The sequence below is a fragment of the Fopius arisanus genome, unplaced genomic scaffold (assembly GCF_000806365.1).
Source record: "Fopius arisanus strain USDA-PBARC FA_bdor unplaced genomic scaffold, ASM80636v1 scaffold00001, whole genome shotgun sequence".
NCBI lineage: Eukaryota > Metazoa > Arthropoda > Insecta > Hymenoptera > Braconidae > Fopius > Fopius arisanus.
Window position 1 is genome coordinate 4,626,183 of NW_011887740.1, and position 17,785 is coordinate 4,643,967.

The window sequence follows — 17,785 nt, forward strand, 5'->3', positions numbered from 1 at the left end:
TCTGCAACATACCTCGAGATCACCTGTACACCGACGAATTCTGGAATGAAAAATTATCACAATATTGTTCACCAATTAACGCGCGAAGTGATGAAGGAGATATTGAAGAGATTTTTGAATTCTTCGTAAATTCATAACTCTCCGTAGAATTATTATTTTTTAAATACCTGACGTCGATGAGACCAATTCCATCAGTAATAATCGTATTATTACTATTGCACTGGTAGTAAGGAACACAAACACAATCAGACGGCGCCGACGTAGTCGTAGGAATTTTCTCAATTACTTGAATTTTGAGTTTATGCTTTAGCAGATGAAAAATACTAGGCTGATCCACTCTACTAAATCTTCTAGCGTCGTTCGGCCACTTCCAGGGTAATCCCGATGTTTTCCAGTGGGAAAATGGAAATGATACATGCTCGGTACGAGATAAACTTGCCAAAACTCCCGATGAGATAATCGAAATGATTGAGATTGTGAAATGCATGTTGCGATTTTTTGCCTGGAGACCCGTTTTCGTTGATGAGAAATAACAGAATGAGAGAATAGCGAGTGGGAACGCATTTATGTAGCCAGGATGTAGGTGTCAAGAGAAACACTGGACACTGGTAGTAAGCAGGAACAGGTCAACAGCGGTGGCTTCGTTACGACTCGACGATCAATCGTTTGATGCTTAACTGGCATAACCATTCCTATTGTCCACTAATCATCAGAAATTTATTATGAAATTTATTCATGTCTCTCGTTCCATATCGAGAACGCAATCAATAGATAATTAATCTGATGACATTATGATAAATAAATTCCGTTGATAATCACTGGTTTGTCATAAAGAATAAAAAATACAACCGGTTCCGTTAAATTAACTCAATATTTAAGAGATAAAGAGCAACAAGTCGAGGAATATTTGAATCTAGAAAAAATAGCGAAAGTTTTGTTGAGATTTTTTTGTACGAATTATTCTACTCTAGAAAAAAATTCTCAGAAAAATGTTTTTATCTTCTTTAGGTTTAGAGACATTTATAAACAATTAGTGGAGGGATGAAATAATATTCTTGTCAGCGTTGCCTGTTTGGTATTGAAACGCTCTCGACCTTTTATTTTTGGAATAGAAATTGATTTGCTAATTTCAGTTCCTGGTGGAAGAGGCCATGACTGTTACTGTGCTATGAGTCATGAAAAATTGATCAGATGGGTTTTTTTTTCATAATCATGTTATAACACTGTTGCGACCCACTTTTTAGACGAGGTGACAGGAAAAGTCGCGACAAATTGTGTAATAGCGAGTTCCGAGTGCTTGACCACTAATTTCGATGGGGAATTACCATAGAAGTATTCGGAATTCCCTGCGAACTAATGGAAATCAAACCGGAGTGGTAAAATTTTTTCAAAAGTTCTAATAATTAATTAGCATAGAGCACAATGATCAATTTTAGGGTGAAACGATCTGTGACGTGGGTCAGGGTCGCGACTGACGCGAATAAAGATTGAGATGCAATTAAATAAAATAAAATGTCAAACGGTTGAATTGAGTGTCCGTGTCACGTGAAAATTCAATAATTCAAGTCTTGATCATCCGCAGCGATAGGAAAAATACTGCTTTTTTAATAAAATGGAGAACATTCAATAAATCTATTTCAGTGAGTGAATAAAAAAATAGACAAATCAATTTTACGCTGCATCTGTGCTGTATTAAAAAAACACCGTTACAAAATATTACATTTAATAAACCATAGGAACTACTTATAATACGTAGTGATACAATTGAATTAATGAGTGTACGGTGGGCGGCATTGTATCCTGATTCTGGTCGTTATGATCACAAAGGATGATAATTCGCATTTGAAATGAAAAAAAAAAAAATTAAAACCGATACAAAAAGTACATGACAGAGCGTTAAACGACAAGTGAAAGCTCGCAAAAATGAAGGTTTCATTATTCATTACTGTTTCACCAACAACCATAATCAATGCATTTTTCTTCTTCCCTCACGTCAATATTCGTCAATTGATCTCATTAATTCGTAAACAAAATGATCTGGACGTGATAAAAAAGAGAAAAGTATAGTAATATTGGGAATAAATTGATATTGTACAATTGCATAAAAGAAATGTGCAAATTCATTACTTGAATTATATTTCAAAGCCAAATAATTACGGACTATTATTTCCTGACGTTTTGCATTTGAGAATAAACAATTCGATTGGGGAGAAAATAAATTCGTCGTGGTTTTCTTTTTTGTGAGCCACCCCCGTTGTCCTTTGACGTGAAATAAATGAACCTATTCAGATAAACCTTATGAAAAGAAAAACTAAGTATAGTTCTCGTTTAAACTTAATTTGTACTTGGTACTTACTTTTTGTACTCATGATATACTGGCTCATCTTAATCTAGTCGCTGATGGTCGCAGGGTAAAAAAAGAGAAAGAATTTTACGGAGTGCGTTATATTGTCCTTTGATTGACTGATTCCATAAATCATAAATAATATTATTTCCATCCAAAAGCCGTTAAAGTCTGCTGAATAGCCCAAAGAATAAGGCCGGCAAATTTCTTGGGCATTCGCCATTTTAACGGATCGCAATTGAAATTTAATTATGCACATCTTCACTCTAAAAGACTCCAAAAAATCAATTTCTACATCTTTGTACAAGTAATAACACAAATGTTTCTGCTGTCATCGGATGAGATATTAAATTAAAAAAAAAGTTTCACTGTCAGAACTTTTTCATTTAATATTCCACATGCTAACGAAGCGAAAAAATTCGGTTACTTTATCTGAAAAAATCCTAAAAATATACTATTTCACGAGAAAAACATGAAACCCGATGCTAGTGAACTAAAAAATCTGATTACCCCCAAAAGTCTTTCTCAATTTTCCCCCTAATCATATATTTCCTTAATCATATCAAAAATGTAATGTAGCACACACACTAATATCTCTCGAGGAGTCCTCGCTTGTTAATCCTAAAACTAATAGTAAAACCCATGACGGACTGAATGTAATTATCGGAATGTCTTATAATCTGGGTCATTAACCACCCTCGAAGGTTTTTAATTAATGAACAACGAAATATTGATAAAATTACCGACACAATTGGTTAATGTTCTCTGTGAACATTGAGTCTGTCAAGAAAACACTGGTTTTCTTATATTTGGCAAGCCATCAGGGCTCTTTAAATCAATGACCAACTTCCTCATAATTACATACTAAAATTCTTAAGCTCATAATCGATCGTTTAATGAATAAATGGCAAAATTAACGTGGAGAACATCACTTTGTAAAATCTTTCTATAAAAAAAAACATGATGTATACTCAACATTCTCTCTAACACTTTTTTTTAACGCATGATAGGAGCTTACCAGAAGCTTTAGACTCTTTGGGATTGTACGTCTCGTTATCGCAATGTTTTTGGTAAAACGTTGGTGAGGGCAATCTAAGTTAGAAGTATAAAAGTCGTATTGTTTATTTACTGTAACGACGTTTGCCCGTTGAGTTCCTTAGGAGCTTCATGGTGTTGAATGTTGGCATTGCATCTCCATTCTTGTTTAAACGGCAGTACTTGACGGTGTGCGCATCCTCACCTGTAGCATTGCATATTGGACAAGTGTACGCCCTGTAAAAAAAAAGGATTTTATTCGTTATTAATTGACTCTTCATATACCGTCATATACCATCGCTCATCATGATTTATTTATTAATTACTTCAGAATTGGGCAGGTGGTTTTGCCTTCGACATCCTTGAGGAGATGCCCCTTGTAGTAGCTCTCCTGCTCCCCATTGTTCTTGCAGAAGACGCACTCGGTGGGCATTGGTCTCTTCGACTTCTTGCGACGGCCATTCGGCAGAGGAATCTCACCACTCTCCAGCTCTGGACAGTACTCAAAGTCCTTTCCATTACGTCTAAAGTCGTCCATCACTTCCTCAGCTAAATGATCCGTGAAATTTAAAAATATAAAATTCATAAAGTTAATCAAGATTAAATAGAAAATTTCATAATTCTTCTTAAACATCAATTCCTCCACAGATTCATTGATCTCCAACTTTCTAACAGACAAATCCATAAAATCTATAACAAATAAGCTTAAGTGATAAATCAAGTTACGAATTAGGTATTTTTACTGTTAATTAAGAAATTAATGGAGTAATTAATATAATATAATATAAATATAATAATATAATATTAAATATAAATAGTAAGTGGGGATAAGTGAGTAATTGAATGTGCGCGTTTATTCAAAGGCGCAATCTCATGAAAATTATGAACGAAAACTCGATACTTGAGGACAAATGTGGGTGGAGAATAAAATGATATTTACAGTGTAGAGGTTGCTAATGTAAACACAATCCGTCATTAAATCTAAGCAGAGCAAAATGAAAGCTATCGACCCACTCAATATGCGGTGATCGTGGTCTCAACAAAGAATGTAAACAAACCAAGTTGCGTTAATCCTCTATTTTCTCTCTTTCTCTTCACGCTTTGATCGGATACCGCGTGACGCTTTATTTCTGCGAATTCATACACAGTGTTCTCGGAAATTTTGTCAAGAAAAAGTTAAAAGAGACATTCTCTAACGCCGGCATCAATGTTTGCAGGTATTACTAATTAAAACTGATGCTCTAATAATAACAATTTTAGATAACAATAAAAAAATCCTCGGCGAGATAAATGCAATAAATTTTCCGTCAAAAAATTTTGAAATGTCGGGAAGACATGATTTTATGATTATTAATGAAAAAAGTTTTTATCTTCGTGGAACTCCAACAATTTTTTATTTTTGAAGGTGCTAAATAATTTTGATCAAAGTGAAAGAATTATTTGTAAATCAAACTCTCGGGTTTTAGTTTCGTATTTCATTTGAGTGATATTTGTGATTTCCTTTGGTGTATTGAAATTCCGAAAGGCCCAGGTCCCAGCATAAGCTAAATTACCTCTCTTCTAGGTTTGAGATCAGTTTATAAACAAACGCAGCGGGTCTGAATGTCCTCTTGAAAAAAAAAAATGAGGACTCATTTCTCTCTCTGTTCCACCATTTGTGGCGTGTTGTATCCCTTTCTGGAGGAAAAAGACAACAGAAAAAGGTCCGGTCCACTTTTTTTTTTGTCTTGACGAACGGGGAAAGACACCTCCGCGCGTGCCATGCTTGAACTATTACAGATGTTGTTCAAATGAACAATAAATTCCCTGTACATTTGGAATGCGTTGTAAAATGCTAAAATCCGAGAAAGCCTTTTCCACTATTTTTTCGAGAAAACCAATCCCCATTTTCCCCCCATTTCTTTGTGTAAATTTCATGTGTCGGAGAAAAATGGGGGAAGGTACGAGAACCAGAGCTCAGGCGTCAAGATTGAACGCATTTTTTTTTTCATCTTTACTTTTATTTTCTTCGTATTTATGGGTGCACAAGACAGCACGAATTTTTCGAGAAATTCCAAACTGAGAGAAATTCTGAGGGAAAACAAAGATGCCTTTTGAGTGTTGTGATGGGTTTGCTTGAAAAATAAATATTTCAGCTGTCAAAGTTTTGTAAGCAAAGATTTAATAGGCACTTTGGAATTTAGATCTTCTGGAAGGGAGTTCTGGGGTTATTTAAAATTTATTAGGAATGCCGAGAGATAATTAGTGGTATTCAATTAATTTGATCTTGTTGGCAAACAAGTCCATACTGATCCTTCGTTATCTAACAATTTGATGAAGATGAAAATAAATCATCATTAATATAAAAATTCCTCTCAACTCTAAACAATTATAATTCATAATTAAAAGCAAATGAAAATTATTATAATTAGATATCCCTCGGTAAATAAAATGTAAAGTAACGTTTTTCGATTCTCAAAAATTTTTATCAAAGGGCGATGATTCAAGAATGGATCGGGCTTCATAAAAAGAAGTACTCATTATGAATATTTCATTGAAATGGATGAGGTCAATTGCGCAAAATAGTTTGACTGTCCGATGAGAAATTCAGTGGGTGAAATCCACCGGATATCGTCCGTCAGACGAATGGAAATCCGAGAAGAATTTGATAAGAGGGTAACGACGGCCACATCATCATCACCAAGAGAAAAACAGACGCACTTCGAATGCGGAAATGATTATTCAAGACTTCGCTAAAAACTCATCCTAATCCAGTCAACAGCTGATTGAATTTTCCTGAAGTCCATCATTTGAGGTAAAAAAAAACGGTAAATGAAGACGTGGACTGAACAAAACACCGGTGGAAACGCAATTTCAGTTTATCTCCCGTGAAGTTCGGCTCGCGTTTCAAGTGAAAGAATGCAATTATCTCTGGAATAACGCAGATGCTGCGGTACGTTTTGTCCTCTTTATTATCAAAATAATGAAGTGCAAAGGGTGCAAAAAATCTATCGAATAGTCTGACTTACGTGATGGTTTTGGACGCCACCACTGACAATTCTCGATCCTGAAGTCGAAGAGACGTTTGATCTCATCCTCGAGGCTCATGTTGAGGGGATAGAGGGAATTCGCGAAGTCCGGCATCAGGTGCTCCCAGAGAGGAATATCTATCCTCTGGTGGTTGACTTTCATGTCGTCCTTGAAGATTGATTTACCGGCAGGATGAAATCGCATCATGATTCTTCCGCAGTTTGTCCTTGGACTCGAGATTAATCGTTCTTTCACAAACTTTCGTCGCGAATGTCAAAAATTTATTCTAAAGACTTGGCCTCGAGAAGGTGAGAGTGAGATTTAGAGATTTTTTTTTTGTTTACTTTTTTCGTCCAGGGGATGCTGGAGTTTACGATTTTCAGTGGAAACTGAAGGGCTGGGGGATGCCAGGCGAACTGAGAAGAAGTAATATCCAAGAAATCGCACTCCAGGAGTCCAGAGTGGGAGAAGGGGTTGAAGGAGTGGGGGTGAAATCTGATTGGTCATTGCGGGGCACCTCGAGGGCCTAATGAAGCGCGCATCTACTTCGAAATTCTTCAGCAATCCGTTATTGATAACTGGTGATTGATAAATCTCAAGCTCTTCTGAGTAATTGTGCATTACTCTTCATTACTTATATGTAATACACCTCGTTGTGAAGGATATGGAACTCCTGGAGACTGTAATCTATTGAGAACCTGATATATGCACTAATTGCAGAAATTGACACCGATAATTCCCGCAGAAGTGATTTTACAAAAAAACGTCAAAGGAATTTTTTATTGGAAATTTATTCAGCTACAAAAAAGATTTATGTGATTTTCGGATAGAACCGGCGGTTTTCGAGATAAATGGGAAACAACGCGATGTAAGTAGACTTTATTTATTGTTTAATTATTATTTTTAAGAATTGTGCAGATATCTTGAGAATTATTTGTTTGAGGCGAAAATGTCGAAGGACTTTTTTGTTGTTGATTGAATTTCCGATAGAAAAGATATTCTCGTATTTTTTCCAGAAGTCGATCGTTCTCGGTGTGTATCGAATTATTTCGAAGAAAGGAAAGACTCAATGAATTTCGAGTGTTTCGGTTTGTTTGACTAATCTTCATATTTATTATTGTGTAAATATATAGGCACTGAACAAATAATGTTTCATAATTTGTTTACATACATTTACACGTACTGATCATATTTGTTTTCTCTCAACTGTTCACGTTACTTTTTCGCAATGGTGTTCAGCTCGACTGACATTTACACAGTTTAAATGCAAGCCTCCAACTTCACTGAACGGTAATATTACTGTCATTTCCATGCATGCACTTCAAAATGTTATTCTTATCCCTTATATTATCTCAGAATCTCTAATTGCGGTCTCAGTATTCCATCAATATATATCCTTTATTTATATCATTAGTATGTATACATTTTCTTAAAATTTCTATAGTCCTACGAAAATCCTAGTCTAGTCAACTTACCACGATTAATTTTCACGAATTTATGTATATCCCGCTGAAAATTTAAAAAATATTCATAACAGTTCAGGATTATTTAATTGTAATTCATCGTGATGAATCTGTTGAGTGCATTTTACTGCCCAGAATTCCTCGGGAAGTATCTAAAATAATAACTACCATTACGTGAGAATGAAAAAAAAAAATAACTTTGGCTAATTTAATTTGTTCTTACGACGAATTTTTTATTGCAATTGTCAGCTCTTCTCATTATTTCCTGTCTATTTTCGGTTTGGACTAAAATATACAAAGGAATTATCAAAGGATTTTGTACATTCAACATTTAATGTTATCTTCATTATTTTTTTAGTGATCTCTCTATCAAATTACCGAGATACTAATTTTAATCAGTGGTAGGAGCCGTGTGACGAAAAATAACTCACAATAGTATTTTTAATCTTAATTTCGGTAGTTCGAGAAGTGACAATAAAGCTTAAGATTTTGAAATTAGATTATTTGATAGTCGAGTGGAACTGAGAGAGGAAAATTCTTTCAATTATTTTAATGGAGGCAAAATAATAGAGAAATTGGTGAGGAATATTTTAATTCAGTTTATTTTCTCTATGACATATGAAAAATTCACTTTTGATTAATTCTCGTTCCACTCAACTACAAACCTTCAATTTCAAACTTTACACATAAATGGATTTGTCTTTTAACTTTTTGCATATGATTACACAAATTTTTTAGATGAAAACCGGCAAATTATGTTGCACAAATGATTAATGATTGAATGCAATGAGAAAAGTTTGCATGAATTTTCATTGGCCGGGCAGTCCATTCTCAGCATTCATAATTAATATAAATATAAATATATATTTATATGCATTACATATGGAATTTCTCATTTTTCCATTTCACTCGCTTGAAAATGGAGAGTTAATTATGCGAATGCGTATGAAAACGTGAGAATCACACGAATGTCCTCTCTACATTCATGAGTTTTCTTTAGTATAAAACGATGATACATAATCTTAAATAATTTATTCATTTTTAATCCTCGGATTAATCGTTTGCGTTTTTTTCTTTATATCAACTGACACACAATTATGATATCAATTTTTTTAGTCTCATGAGTAGACGATAGAATCAATAGAGTGCTATCGTTTTTTTTTTTTAAACAAAGCCAGATCGGCTTTGAATAGTCTTGTTTTCCATCCAGTCAGACGAAGCCTGCGGTCAAGTGTGCACATGACATTTCACCTGCTACTTCATTTAATTTCACTTGAAATTAAATAGCCACGATCTTAGTCACTCCGCTTGTAGTTCCCTCCGAAGGAAATTTGCCGTCAAAATAACCACTTTCCAATACATATACCACGAACAAAGTGCACCAATGAATAATCCGCAATCACGATATAAAGTAGGTTCAAATGAATGGCCAACAAGTAGTTTGTTTTTTTCTCAATGATTATTATTATTCTTTCTTTAATAATAAAACGGCTATACTGGGATTAAAGTCCTTTTCTTCATCATGTTCACTTGATTCATATTTTCACCATTATTCTAATTAGTACCCACTGTTATCTACGTCAATTTCACATGTTTTTCACTGTCCTCTCAATTTAATGAAAATTAAAGTTACAAATTTGTACAAAATGAAATTATTCGAGAAATTGTTCCACGATCTTTCCTTTTCTCCTTTCAACTCAAATTCATATATATATATATACATACATATATATGAATATATATATATTTATATATGAATGTGTTTTTCATATATTTGTATATATATTTATCTATCATATATGTATATGCGTGTAGGGTGTCTTAAATACAACTGATACAAATTAAATAATGTAAGATTGAAAATAATGATTATAATGTAAGACGAGTGCGCGACCGGTAATTGCTGTCTCAAAAATATGGCCACTCATTTTGGACCGTTTAATTAACGTTAAATATTTTTTTTTGTTTTAATACTTCTAGTCGTATACCCTTGCTAGAGTAGTGGTCTTTGCGTCCTAGTATGACATTCAAAATTTCATTTGATTTTCCAAATTTCCGAGAGGCTCTTCCTCCATTGTCCACGGGTCAACCTCGATATTTTTTTTTATTTTTGCTCTTTTGATATTTCATTATTTTCTCCATCACACTAGGACGCTTTTACAGGCAATACAGAGTGCTTTTAGCATGTATTTTTTTTTTTTCATTCGCTCTCTTGATATGCGATACAATACTAAATCTAAAAAAAATTCTTACGCTTCTCATTTGGTATGTCTTAGTCTTATTTTTATTATTATAAAATAAACGATTATCTATCAATTATTTCGTTTAACTCGACCCACTGTTCGGTGAGGCGCAATGTATTTTGTTCGGAAGTTTTCAATTTTGTGATCAATTAAAAGAAAGAGATAGAGTCTTAAGAGTAGGGGGAGAGGGGGTCTAGATATTGTTTTCTGCGTTAAAGTGTTGACTATCTGTAAGACTACAAGAAAATTGTGGTGTTGGCCAGTGGCAGGGGATGGCCAGGATAATTTCTCATATCCTGTTATCACGAATTTAACGATGGGGGAATCAGAAATTATTCTGGCTCTGCAACTGCTCCAGTCAGATTGGCCTTAAAACCACTAGTTCCTGAGAGATATCAGTTTGAAGAGGAATTCAAGTCTGAGAAAAAATATAAATGCAACGCACGTCTCCTTATTTTACTCAATCACAAAATTATTATTTTTTTCAATTGAAAAGTCGTGAGAGGGTGTACATCCGTCAATTTTGATAAATTATCATTTTTTCTTTTGCAATCATGAAGCAGTTGTGGATAAAATATAAATGGGAAGTCATAACAGATGATAACTTACTGTAGAATTCAAGTGTGAGAATTGTAGGACATTTGTGGGGAGCGAGTGAAGAAACATTATTTTTTTCCACGTTGTCCACCTTTTTTCGTTTTTATTAATCAATTTTGTTATCACTTTCCAGTCTTTGACACAATAATTTTCTATTAATGATCGAAAATCGATTTGAAACAAATTTTCAAATTAATCCACACGAATCAATTAGGGAATTTCACTCTTGAAATACACGAAATTCCAGAAGAATAAATAGATAGTATATACATATCACAAGAAATGCAAAAATACTCATCCAATGTTTTATGAACAGGAAAAAAGTACCGTTCAAACGCCTCCACAAGTGTCCAAGCATGATAAAATCGAAGGGAACTAAGTCTTATTTATTTTTTGTTGTTTATCATCGAAAAATATTCAATGAAAAATACCTATTATTTATAATTCTTAAATTCTTACTTAATTTTACAATCAGCAAACAGGAATACTCGGTTTATCCAGTCATTATTAATTTTCATTTAGGGGAATTTTCAATATTTTATTTCCTTTCACATTCAATTATACGCTCTTGCCTCACAATTTTGTGTCTAGCTCGAGAAAAAAAATAATAATAAATGATTTTTCCTAATAGAAAAAAACATAATCATAAGGTGTGAACAAGCATAAGAAGCAAATTCATTGACCTGAATATGTCGTCGATATTCAACGATAAAGCATGAATTGAGTAGATATTATCCCTATGATAACTAGTATGAATAGTTTGGAGACTTGGGGAAATGAATATTTTGAAACAGTGATTTCGATCAAGAGTAAAAGACATTCCTACAGACAAATAAATCCTGAAGACTTAAACACAAATCTTCACTTTATTTATTTCCAGAAATATCCTTCACAGAACTATTTCAAATGTCACTTAAACAAGTTTGCAGAATACTCACGAAACTGATCCCAATGCGAATAATTCCACATATTCAGGCATCAAAATTATGATTTCATAATTCATGTAAAAAAAAAAGCGACTTAATTCTGACAAATGATATAAGTTCTTCCTCTAGAAATCTCTATTGCACCGATATTTACAAATGGACGTTTGTGATTCATTTCTGTCTCAAACAATCGTAAATAATATTTAATATTCAATACAACTAATAAAACGTCTTTGATATACAATCAAGTAATGTTTTCTGATCCATCAAATTATATTTAATATTTCTTAAATAAAAAAAGTTTCACTTAAAATTGCTATAAAAAGCTCGCATTAAATGTAACACCTATTAACGTTTCTAAAACATCTACGAGTGCATATTTTATTTCTATACCAATGTTTGTTTTTATATAAAAAGAGAAAAAAATATAATTCTTCATTTATCGTTCTCTAAACGCTCACATAGGCAATAGTATGATAAATATTTATGTACTCGCTATGCGTGTATCCCCATTCGCACCTCCATTCTTCCATTTTTCCATTTATTTATTTATTATTTATATTCATTTGTCTCTATATCGTACGTCAGTCCATCTCCAGTTTCATTTTTTTTTAGATGAAAAATCACTTACCCAATTTCCGTCACGAGTTAGTATTTTTAAAAACTCACCAACTTTTCTGTTTCATTGAATTTCCCTCGTGGAATTAATCGCGTATGGGTATGCATTCTCGTGTCATTGCAGGCTTTTTTTTTTACATCTCCATTATACGAAAGAGATAAAACTTCTGCTGATTTCGGGGTCATGGATATTTTCCGATGATTGACATGCAGTTTGGCGAGATAAATGTTGGAAAATTCACTTTACAGGGCATTTAAATTTCAATAATTTTGACACTCGCCTGTAAACACTGCTAGACCATTGAAATAATAATTTCCCTCAGCATGAACAAATCATCCCGAAAATCATGAGCTAGCTCTCTCTATTGCAAACGATTGAACAAAAATCATACAGAAGGAATATCCCAACAACTGCCCCATCATCTCTGCCCTAGAGCTGAGGATATTGTCACACATTATTTTATTCACATTAAAGAGTTATTGGGAGACAATCCGAAAAGTATATCTGAGGTGTCACGTGAATATTTCGTATTTACTAGCAATAATCTCAGCAGATTTCCCCACATTTTCCAGTTTCAACAGAAAATTAATCGAAGAAGGAGGAGGAAATTCCCCTCTTCCTCCTCCCACATCTGTTCAAAAAGTCTAAAATAACCGAAAGTTCATCTTCGATTTTGTCAAAATAGAGAAATAATGGTAATAATAATAATAATCAAACAAATGCTCGTTTACTTCAACTGAAAATTGGTGAGAAATCTACTGAACAGGTTGGAATAAAATCGTCTAGGGCAGAGATCCCTCCTGTATCCATGATTTTGTACAAATCTCGGAAAATTCGGTGTCAAATAAGGCCTGAACAGTTATGGTTTGTTATGATCATTGTTTAACGACAAGGGATCCGTTATTTTCTGTTGCAATTCACTGACAGCCCCACCACTCATCAATTTAGCATTATTATTCTCGGTATTAGATACCTTTGAGTATTCCCTCTTGCGTTGAATACTCTCTGTCTTAACGATCGTAATGTCCGGATTATTTTCGAGTACTGAACTCGCTGCTTTTGGTATTGTTGTCGGTAGATCGATGTATCCACCACCCTCTCTCTTTATCGATGCCGATGTTGTTGGTATCGTAGCTGTTGCACCAGCTGCATTCAACTTTTGCAATATTTCATTAACTGACTCATTATTGGGATCAACGTCGTTGCCATCAAGAGGGCTTGCAGCGCTCAATTCACCGGCCAATGAAATTCTGTCGGGGCCTTGTAACGTTGATAGATACGTCGCAAGTGTGTGGACGGTGACATTGAGAAATTCGGCTGCCCTGAAGAGGGTTATTTCTTTCCTTCGAAGTTTGGATAGAACTTCGGCTGGTCCTGGCTCTGACCAAAAGTCTCGGACTCTAAAAACATATAGTGCAGACTGAACATTATTATTACGTTTATATGTTTTCTTGGAGAAATATTGATTGAGTGGAATTTCACTCGAAATATCGCCAATTAATATTTTCCACGGGTTTGTTAATTGGCCGGGGCATTTTGACATTAACTTGTCCCGCCCAGTATTCGGCTAACTCCACATATAATTAACATTAACGGAAATGTTGCATAAACGTTATCTCAATTTTTTTTTCTACACCGCACGTGTACCTTAAATAAGACCACTTGAAAAAATATTTATTATTATTATTATTATTTATACAGTGAATAAGGGTGCAATCGAGAAGTTCTGAAGAAAATATTCGATATTCTTTACATCGGCCTTTTTCAAATTTATCTAATTGGTTAATGAAGATAAAGGTGTAATTATGTAGGAGAGGTTAAATATAATGAGATATAACAAGGTAGTGGAAATAATTGATACCGAGCCCTGGTCTGGGCTATAGACAGTATTCAGTTATCATTCCACTCAACCACAGATTCGTGAGGCTTGAGGAATAGTCAATCCACATTTAAATACCTGTACGGGTGTTTAAGGCAACCATAACTGTCTCTGTATCTTCCGTAGAGTGTTCCATAGGATACGCCAAGTATCTCAGCGGCAGTCTTCATCTCCAGTTCTTTACTCTTGATAGCATCCATAACGCGTCTCGTAAATGGCTCTTCCCAGAATTCTTGTCGTCTTCCTGTTGTCAGGTAGTCGTTCATTTTTACAACATCACGGAATTGTTCGGGAATAGCTGGGTTCGTTGCATTTGAGTTTGACGGAGTGCTAGGAGCTGTAGAAGCTGCAAAGTAAAGTCAATCCATCAACATTGAAAACCGTCTCCAGTTTTTGGGAATATCTCGAAATCAAGGGGAGATAGACAAATTTTCATGAGGACATCTTTTGTAGAGTGGAATTAGAGCTAGGGAAAGTATTCTCACGAAAATTTCTCTATCTCTCGTAGATGTGGAGCAATTGTTGTTATTCAATGGTTTCGATTGGTTTGCTCATAATTTTTGGATTGAACTTACGTTTTTTTTCTTGGTCTGAGTTGCCGTCTTCCTTGGACAAGTAGGACAGCTGCAAAATTTAATAATGAATTAGTGAAGAGCTGGAGTTTAAATACGAGTCATTTAACATTCGGGGACTCACCACTGGCAGCGGAGGCTCATTGTTCTCATTCATCATCATCTCGTCGTCCCAGCTCTCGTGATCTCCCTCACTCATCATTTCCTCCTGCATTAAAAATACATTTAATAGAAATTATTATTTTAACCGACTTATGAAAAATTCTATACGGGTGCAGGAGAGAGGGATATTCCAGTGCGATTCAAGCAACCCATACAGATAAAGTCTCTTTGACGAACGAAACAATGAAAGGAAACCGAAAAGCCAGTGGACCGAAAAAGGCATACCAATATCATTTCAAATTGGAAATTTTCCCAGCTCTCCAATATTGATCCCAAAAATACCGATTAACCCACTTTTCTTGGAGATTGTAAAGCATTTATGATGAAAATTCAAAAATTTATATCACTGTTCATACATTCGGCTGACAGCCCATTCCAATTAACAATTTTGTCAGTTGGAATTGGATTCAAGGTCCAATTATTCATGAATATTTGATTTACCACTCTGAATGTTCAAGGAACTTGTTTTTCGCGTTTTCTCCGAACTCTGATTTCATGCAAAGCCAATGCAATTTGGCATTTAGATTTACAAAAATTTTCAGTATGAAAAATGATGGAAAGTATTTTCTTCAACAGGACAATTTTTTGTTAATGTTGCGCGGTAAATGCGCTTTCTTCCCGTTGAACAGTAGAATGAATCCGCGAATCCCTGAGCATCCCCTAGGACTGAATAGGATAGTCGCGAGGGTTAAATGGGGCTTACAGGAAATGTTCCTACGTTTCCAGTGATGCATGTTACTTTCGGTGTGAATACGTCGTGAGCCGATGGTGGATCGTCGAGGGGCGGTCTACCCCGACGCTTTTGCTTTGGAGGTGGTGGCTCGTCTGCATCACCTTCCCTCAGTACAGTCTCAACACCAGGTGTTCCCGCTCCAGGGCTGTGTCCACTGTTATTCAGTTCATTTTGCGTTGAGTCACTTCGCCAGGTCACCTCCGCTAATCCTTTTATGTGTAAATCCTCTGCGGTTTTCAGCAGAGATGCCAGTCTTGTCTGAAATTATAAGTAAAAAAAAAACAATTCAAACACATCAGTCCAAATTGATGCATTTCACCTTGAATTATTGTGGAAGTGTGTCATTGTATAATTGTGTCACCCTGAATTTTCAATCTCAAAATTGAAATAACCCCCACCAAACTTTCACCGTTTAATGACATTTTCAATTGTAGATTGCCTCAATTATATTCCATTAAATATCCAATTGTTTGTTGAACGACTGTTGGAGTTGAGAGGAATAAATGTGCAATGAAAAAACATTTCTGATTAAGAGAGTGAAGTGGAGGCGATGGGATGAACAATGGATCTAATTATTGTCCGTTAATATATCGAATTGGCAATATTCCGTTAGAATAGTGGATATTAGGAGAGTGGGGGACTTTCTATGCAGCTTTCTACCGTAGTGCATTGAAAATAACAGGGGAAAAAGATGAATAAATAGAGGAAGTGGAAAAAAAAAATGCAATGTGGGTCAGGGCCTTGCAACGACTACACTGTTGAATAAATATATATTTGAAGAGAATTCCGCTTTCGTTTAATGGAAAACCAGTGGTGAAGATAATTTTTATTTTTCAATAATCAATAATTGTTATGCCTATTTGTACAATTGCAGAGAGAACGGACTCGGGCAAATATAAACCTTTGAATATTTTATTAGAATTTAATATTTATGGGCAATCCAATGAAGTATTGTATTTTATTTATATTGTGGAAACAGTGGTACCGGTAATTAGTCCGGCACTTGTGACTATCTCTCCTGTCATACAAATTGTTGATAAAACAGAGTATGTGACAATATGTTGAAATAACTCACGTGATCGATATTGATCTCCCCCTTGTACATGAATTCAACGAGTACTTTGATGTCTGAGAATTTCACGTCACGCATTATTACTATTGGATCCTTCTCCTCGTACTGCGACAATATTGTATCGAAGTATGTGCTACACGCACTCAGGACAACCTGAAAAGAAAATTCAGAGTATTAAATGCTTTTTCCAGGAGTGAAACTGATTCCGCGTCAAGTGAGACAAATAAAAAAAAAATCCCCAGCCTCCAGAAGAAAATATCGAAAGACATTTTATCCAGGAATTTAATCATCAAAATTACTCCAATTTATATTTCTTCCACTCAAATGAATAAAATGTAATTAAATTTATCCCACTTAATCACTCATCGAAGCCCCGAAAATCCATCAACAATAATAATTACTCTTTCAATAAAATGTTTATAAATAGTTCACATTGATATACTTCCAATTATAAACACATGCCAATTGAATTTTAAATGTTCAGAAATATTTTCAGATAAAAAACAAACGGTAAAATCCCCGTTAAGAGAATCAGTCGAAATTCGCCCCAGCGAGATGATGAATAGAAATTTAATAAAATCTCACAAAGAGAGGAGTAAAAAAAAATATTGAGGGGGCGTAAAAAGGGGGGTAGCGGGTGGGCGTCAGCGGCGATTGGCGAAGAAGGGTGATTTCAAAAAGGGTGAAATTAAAAAAAAAAAAATGTGTCTATCTGAGAGCCCCGCCCAAAGTACGACAGCCAGTCAATAGCCTGAATATTTAATGGGCAAGTGAAGTCCGTATTGATTTTCCTTGAATTTTACGCCGTCCGCAAATAAGGCCGTAAAGGAAAGCGCTTGGGCAAAAGCCGCCTGCTGGCCGTCAACTTTGCAATGCCTTCAGCACCCCTTTCCTCCCCCACCCAGACTATATATATCGCTTTATTATATCCACGGACTCTTTTATGGTGAAATACAGCAATAAAAAAAAAAAAAATGAGTGGAATGAGAGGATAAAGGGGGTGGGGAGGGAAAAATTGAAATTATACTCCCGCTTCATATCGAAACATTCCGAGTCTGCCTTGGGCAAGGCGTACAATTTTTCCATCTACTTCTCTCTAACCCCCTTCCCCCTCTCACCACCTCCCCACCC

General features: G+C 35.0%; 2 protein-coding genes across 15 annotated transcripts in view; both read right to left on the reverse strand.

Moving 5' to 3' along the window:
- Positions 1-1,951: 1,951 nt before the first annotated feature.
- nanos lies at positions 1,952-6,793 on the reverse strand. Its single transcript, XM_011300756.1, has 3 exons — positions 6,388-6,793; positions 3,706-3,928; positions 1,952-3,616 (listed from the first exon to the last, which is right to left on the reverse strand). The coding sequence occupies exons 1-3, from the start codon at positions 6,593-6,595 to the stop codon at positions 3,466-3,468; spliced, it is 582 nt and encodes a 193-aa protein (XP_011299058.1). The 5' UTR covers positions 6,596-6,793; the 3' UTR covers positions 1,952-3,465.
- A 2,613-nt stretch (positions 6,794-9,406) lies between these two features.
- The window catches only part of LOC105264137 (protein tramtrack, beta isoform), a 55,298-nt gene continuing 46,919 nt past the window's right edge, over positions 9,407-17,785 (reverse strand). For 12 of the 14 annotated variants that reach the window (XM_011300864.1, XM_011300837.1, XM_011300794.1 and 9 more), the window contains 6 exons: positions 16,658-16,807; positions 15,553-15,840; positions 14,812-14,895; positions 14,691-14,739; positions 14,194-14,461; positions 9,407-13,636 (listed from right to left, as the gene is read on the reverse strand). In XM_011300864.1, the coding sequence (XP_011299166.1) occupies positions 13,096-13,636; positions 14,194-14,461; positions 14,691-14,739; positions 14,812-14,895; positions 15,553-15,840; positions 16,658-16,807 (1,380 nt within the window). In that variant the 3' untranslated portion in view covers positions 9,407-13,095. Of the gene's footprint in view, positions 13,657-14,193; positions 14,462-14,690; positions 14,740-14,811; positions 14,896-15,552; positions 15,841-16,657; positions 16,808-17,785 lie in introns of all 14 variants that reach the window. The other 2 variants (XM_011300899.1, XM_011300909.1) reach the window with 2 other exon arrangements.

Coding starts and splice junctions, on each gene's coding strand:
- nanos (XM_011300756.1), bottom strand. CDS start 6,595: ATGATGCGATTTCATCCTGCCGGTAAATCAATCTTCAAGGACGACATG. Junction 3,929..6,387: donor GTGGCGTCCAAAACCATCAC/GTAAGTCAGACT, acceptor CGGATCATTTAG/CTGAGGAAGTGATGGACGAC. Junction 3,617..3,705: donor ACCACCTGCCCAATTCTGAA/GTAATTAATAAA, acceptor TTTTTTTTACAG/GGCGTACACTTGTCCAATAT.